We start from the raw sequence: 6,580 nt of genomic DNA, 5'->3' as shown, positions 1-6,580 counted from the left end.
TATCATGCTTAGCGAAATAAGTCAATCGGAGAAAGACAACTATCATATGATCTCCCTGATATGAGGGAGAGAAGATGCAACATGGGGGGTTAAGGGGTAGGAGAAGAGTAAATGAAACAAGATGGGATTGGGAGGGAGACAAACCATAAGTGACTCTTAATCTCACAAAACAAACCGAGGGTTGATTGGGGGAGGGGGGTTGGGAGACGGGGGGTGGGGTTATGGACATTGGGGAGGGTATGTGCTGTGGTGAGTGCTGTGAAATGTGTAAACCTGGCGATTCACAGACCTGTACCCCTGGGGATAAAAATATATATTTAAAAAAATAATAAAATTTAAATTAAAAAGATATATATATATTAAAAAGGAATTATAATCTTTGCTTGAGTCTCTAAATGAGCACTCAAGGGACTTAAGTGTTTAACACTTTTAGCTACAGTTCTAGAAAATTTTCTTTTTTCCTATCTTAACTTCCTCCTCTACCCCATATCCTGTAGCTGGTCATGAGCCTTTCTGTGCTTTCAAAAAATATATAAATATACTGTTTTTGTTTATTTTTAGAGAATAGTAATAACTTGCTATGTACTTATTTTTTTATTGTGTTACTGTAGTCACCATAAAATAAATCATTAGTTTTTGATGCAGTATTCCAGAATTCATTGCTTATGTACAACAACCAGTGCTCCATGCAATATGTGCCCTCTTTAATACACACCACCAGGCTCATCCATCCTCTCAGCGCCCTCCCCTCTAAAACCCTCAGTTTGTTTCTCAGAGTCCATGGTCTCCCCTCTTCGTCTCCGTCTCCAATTTCCCCCAATTCACCTTTCCTTTCCTTCTCCCAATGTCCTCCATGTTATTCTTTATGTTCCACAAGTAAGTGAAACCATATGATAATTGATTTTCTCTGCTTGGCTTATTTCACTCAGCATAATCTCCTCCAGTCCCATCCATGCTGATGCAAAAGTTGGATAGTCATCCTTTCTGATGGCTGAGTAATATTCCATTGTATTTATGGACCATATCTTCTTTATCCATTCATTTGTTGCAGGGCATCTCAGCTCTTCCCACAGTTTGGTTATTGTGGGCATTGCTGCTATGAACATTGGGGTACATATGGCCTTTCTTTTTTACTACATCTGTATCTTTGGGGTAAATACACAGTAGTGCAATTACCAGGCCATAGGGTAGCTTTATTTTTACTTATTAAGGACACACTTTATTATGAAATATTCAAGCAATAAAGAAAAACTGTAAAGAAGAAGTTAATATATTACTTCAAATCCCATTGCATAAAAATAACTAGTGTTATCAATCTTGATATATTTCTTTGCTTCTATACAAATGGATGCATTGATGAATAGACAAGTAAACATATATAGGCAGGTAAAGAAAAAAATGGGATGTTATATTTCACACTATTTAAAGTTATTAAATTTAATTTTATATAAATTTCAAGAAGAAAAAGAAAATGAGGTGAAAATGAAGTAATTTCTGGCTTTCAGATAAGTATTTCTTTACCACTAAGAATATTAGTTTTTTGAATAATATTCTACTGTTAAAAAATAATTATGAAAAACATTGAGATGTGGTAACCTATGTTTTTAAAAACTAAATGTTTCAAGTTTTGACTGTATGAAATGACTTGATTAATTGTGAACAATTTTCTACTTCCTGTCCCCTGGCTCTTTCCACCTTCTTATTCTTTCAAATGAAAGAGTGAGGTAATGTTGTCTACAAATTCAGATAACAACATGTGTGTATATACACATCTATGTTATTATGTTATATAATGCTGTTATATGAATTGGTAGACAGCATCATTTTATTATTTATATTTTTATATATAATTATATTATGTGTTAGGATTTTTTAAAATTTACATTCAGTTGACAAATATAATTGCTATAACTGTTAGTCTTTTATTACATTGTCTTCATTTCTGACTTCTTTTAGTGTTCATAGTTTAGTTTCCTGTTTGAATGATAGCTTCACAGATGCCATATTCTCTGAGTTCTGTGACATTTGAAATGAGCTGCCACTTGAAGGACCCTGCAAAGACACAGCATTCTTTTTAGAAAAAAAATTTTTACATTTCAATTTTGTAATTTAATTTTTATTTCAGAAATTTTCTTTTTTCATTATTTATTATTTTTTATTATGTTATGTTAGTCACCATAGACTACATCATTAGTTTTTGATGTAGTGTTCCAAGATTCATTGTTTATGTATATCACCCAGTGTTCCAAGCAATATGTGCCCTCCTTAATACCCACCACCAGGCTCACTCATCCCCCCACCCCTCATTCCCTCTAAAATCCTCAGTTTGTTTTTTGGGAGTCCACAGTCTCTCATGGTTCATCTCCCCATCTGTTTTTCCCTCCATTTTCCCCTTCCTTTTCCTAATATCCTCCATGCTATTCCTTATGTTCCACAGTAAGTGAAACCATGTGATAATTGACTTTCTCTGCTAGACTTATTTCACTAAGCATAATTTCCTCCAGTCCCACCCATGTTGATGCAAAAGTTGGGTATTCATCATTTCTTTCCCTTAAGATCAGGACCACAATAAGGATGCCCAGTCTGAGCACTAATGTTCAACACAGTCCTAGAAGTCCTAGCATTAGCAATCAGACAACAAAAAGAGATAAAAGGTATTCAAATTGGCAAAGAAGAAGTCAAACTCTCTCTCTTCACAGATGACATGATACTTTATGTAGAAAACCCAAAAGACTTCACCCCCAAATTACTAGAACTCAGGACTAGAGGAATAAACACTGTTAAAATGCTTATTTTTCCCAGAACAATCTACACTTTTAATGCAATCCCTATCAAAATATCATTGACATTTTTCACAGAGCTGGAACAAACAATCCATGGAGTGAGAAAAGACCATAGATAGCCAGGGGGATGTTGAAAAAAGAAAACCAAAGCTGGGAGCATCACAATGCCTGACTTCAAGCTATATTACAAAGCTGTGATCATCAAGACAGCGTGATACTGCTTCATTTCCTTTATATTATAAAAGCAATATTGAGGTTCTTTAAAGGGAAATTAAACAGCATGTAATAATTTATTTTTAAAATATGATGTGTAAGTTCACATTTATGGGTTCTTTAGGGCAAAATTTGTGGGCAGATGTGCATTTAAATCTTAATTTTTTAAAAATTTTATTTGTTTTTTAAATTTCTTTTCAGTGTTCCAGAATTCATCAGTTAATCATTAACTTTTTTCATTTGTCATTATATTTTTCTTAACGACCTTTGCATTTTCATTATTGACCACTTCTTTCAATTACAAGAAGACTGTCAAGATAACTATTAGCTGACATAAAACTATCACTGAAAAAAGATTTATTAAGCATATATTCTATACAATGCAGATACTGAAAACAGATTGATGAACATCATTTTCTGCACATATGGTTTTTATTTACCATAATCTGCTAAGTTTATCTGAATGCTTTCTCAGGTACAAAGCTAGAAATAACATGAAGTATAATCATATTGTACATCCCAGAGAGGTTTTGTTATGTTAGTATTTTAAGAATAACCTATCATATTCTACACAGCTACCCAGCAAACAGTAATGCCTTCTGTCATAATAACACTTCCTTTGCTTTGTTATCTTGAAGATATGCTGTCCATATTAACATTTTTATCTTCCAAACATTGATGGAAAATCACAATACCTTATCATTCACATTATTTAGATCCAAGGGTCTTATCAGTTATTGTTAAGAACATCATAAGTCTCTGTACAAGAAAATGTTTTTTGGTAAGCAATTCTTTTTTAAAAAAATATTTTATTTATTTATTTGACAGAGAGAAAGAGATCACAAGTAGGCAGAGAAGCAGGCAGAGAGAGGGGGAAGCAGGCTCCCTGCTGAGCAGAGAGCCAGATGTGGGGCTTGATCCCAGGACCCCGGGATCATGACTTGAACCAAAGGCAAAGACTTTAACTCACTGAGCCACCCAGGTGCCCTTTAGTAAGCAATTCTATCAGAATTCTCTTTCAGAATATTTTCAACATGCCTATTGTCTCACACACCTACAAATATTCTCACTTGGTCATGCTTATATCCTCCCATTTATTAAATATCAGCAACTGTATCATTCCCTTAAAATGAAAATTCTGAAGTTGAAATGAATTTATTGAATTTAATAATCATTAAATGAAAAGTGAAAATAGCATGGCTATTACTATTAATTAATGAAACTAGTTAAATTTTATCTTATTGTTTTATTGACATAACATTAACAGAGCTGTTGTTTTCCATTGAATTCAAAGCATTCCCACAAATGTCAAATAACTTATTTCTGCAGTCAGAAATTTTTATTTTGCAAACCATTTGAGTGAATCCCAGAAAGGAATAAGTTTAGTTTGCCTTGGATAGTCTTCTAATGCTTCTGTTGTTGTCAAGTAACCATCTGAGGATTATTGTTCCAATTCTTCAACAGGATAATGTGACATCTATGGACCTGCAATTCTAACAACAATGCATAGTTCATATAAACTCAGGTGCAGCATCAGGGATTTATCAAGGTCCATTCCATATTTCATAGATCAACTCTAGCATAAACTGATGTCTTGAATACATGTGAACCAGTTGTCGCCTAAAAGAAGCTATTATTGTCCTACTAGGCATTACCTAATCTTGAAGGAGATAATGAGGCAAGGATTTCAACTGAAAATCAAGAAGATCAGAACAGAAGTTCCATTTCTGCAAAAGAAATTATAAGACTTTCAGCAAATTGGTTGGGAATTCTCATGTTGAGTATTCTGTATTAATCTGGCTCTGGGTATTTTTGGTTGGGGTTGAATTTTATCTGGGGATATATGTTTTCTGTCCTTGCTAGCAGAAAAGAATAAAAGTGTGTAATTTCAAAAAAAAAAAAAAAAAAAAAAAAGACAACATGATACTGTCAAAAACCCCCCTAAAACAAAATGAAAAACAGACATACAGGTCAATGGAACAGAATGGAGACCCCAGAAATGGACCCTCAACTCTATGGTCAACGAATCTTCCACAAAGCAGGAAAGAACGTCCAATGGAAAAAAAAAATAGTCTCTTCAATAAATGGTGTTGGGAAAACCGGACAGACACATGCAGAAGAATGAAACCAGACCATTCTCTTACACAATATAAAAAGATAAACTCAAAATGGCTGAAAGACCTCAGTGTGAGAAAGGAATCCATCAAAATCCTAGAGGAGAAGGCTGTGTCTTTTGATTGGAGCATTTAGCCCATTTACTTTCAGAGTAACTTTTGAAAGACATGAATTTAGTGCCACTGTATTACTTGTGAAGCCCCATTTCTGTAGATTGTCTCTGTTTCTCTCTGATCTATGTTACATTTTGTCTTTCTTCACTTGTGGGATTCCATTTAATATTTCTTGTAGGGCTGGTTTATTGGTCACATATTCTGTTTCTAATTGTCCTGGAAGCTCTTCATCTTTCTTTCCATTCTGAATGACAACATTGCTGGACAAAATATTCTTGGCTGTATGTTTTTCTCATTTAGTACCCTGAATATATCATGCCAGCCATTTCTGGCCTGACAAATTAAGACTAATCCTGTAAATTAAGACTCTTGTCTCAGCTGTTTTCATGATTGTCTCTTTATCTCTAAAATTTGCAAGGTGCACTATTACATGTCACAGTGTTGACCTGTTTTTATTGATTTTAAGAGGGGTCCTCTCTATCTCTTGGATTTTATGCCTGTTTCCTTCCTCAGATTAGGGAAGTTGTCAGCTATTATTTGCTCAAAAATGCCCTCTGTCTGTCTCTCTCTCCTTCCTCAGGGACCCTAATAATTCTAATATTGTTTTGTTTTATGGTATTGCTGATTTGTCATATCCTTCCCTTATGGTCCATTATTGGTTTTCTCTCTTTTCTTCAGCTTCCTTCCTTTCCATCAACTTGTCTTCTATGTCACTTACTCTCTCTTTTGCCTCATTTACACTAGTTAGAGCATCCAATTTAGACTGCATCTCAGTTAAAGCATTTTTAATTTTGGCTTGATACAATTTTATTTCTACGCTATGATATTTTCTTTTTTTTTTAAATTTTTATTTTTTTCATCATAACAGTATTCATTATTTTTGCACCACACCTAGTGCTCCATGCAATCCCTGCCTTCTCCAATACCCACCACCTGGATCCCCCAACCTCCCCCCCCCACCCCTTCAAAACCCTCAGATTGTTTTTCAGAGTCCATAGTCTCTCATGGTTCACCTCCCCTTCCAATTTCCCTCAACTCCCTTCTCCTCTCCATCTATGATATTTTCTAGTGTCTTTTATGCCTTTTTCAAGCCCAGCTAATAACTTTATAATCATTATCCTGAATTCTAACTCTGACATTTTGCTCATACCCATATCAATTATATGTGTAGCAAAGAGTATTACCCATGGTTCTTTCTTTTGTTGTGAATTCCTCCTTCTAGACATTTTATCTAGAAAAGAAAAGATAGACAAGAGAGTTATGGAGCACTGGGTGTGGTGCATAAGTGATGAATCTTGGAACACTGAAAAATAAAATAAAATAAAATAAAATAAATCAACCACAGCCCAAGCAAAA

The 6,580-nt window shown here is 34.4% G+C and overlaps 1 protein-coding gene across 1 annotated transcript in view; it reads right to left on the bottom strand.

Moving 5' to 3' along the window:
- Window positions 1-1,966: 1,966 nt before the first annotated feature.
- LOC111161989 (filaggrin-2-like) overlaps window positions 1,967-6,580 on the bottom strand; it is a 110,024-nt gene continuing 105,410 nt past the window's right edge. Inside the window, exon 9 of the mRNA XM_022526116.1 lies at window positions 1,967-2,052. Within this exon, the coding sequence (XP_022381824.1) occupies window positions 1,967-2,052 (86 nt within the window). The remainder of the gene's footprint in view (window positions 2,053-6,580) is intronic.

The sequence above is a fragment of the Enhydra lutris genome, unplaced genomic scaffold (genome assembly GCF_002288905.1).
Source record: "Enhydra lutris kenyoni isolate GAN:26980312 unplaced genomic scaffold, ASM228890v2 scaffoldscaffold88, whole genome shotgun sequence".
In the NCBI taxonomy this organism is placed as follows: Eukaryota; Metazoa; Chordata; class Mammalia; order Carnivora; family Mustelidae; genus Enhydra; species Enhydra lutris.
The sequence above is the reverse complement of the archived record's forward strand: the minus strand, read 5'-3'. Positions and strand labels throughout refer to the sequence as shown.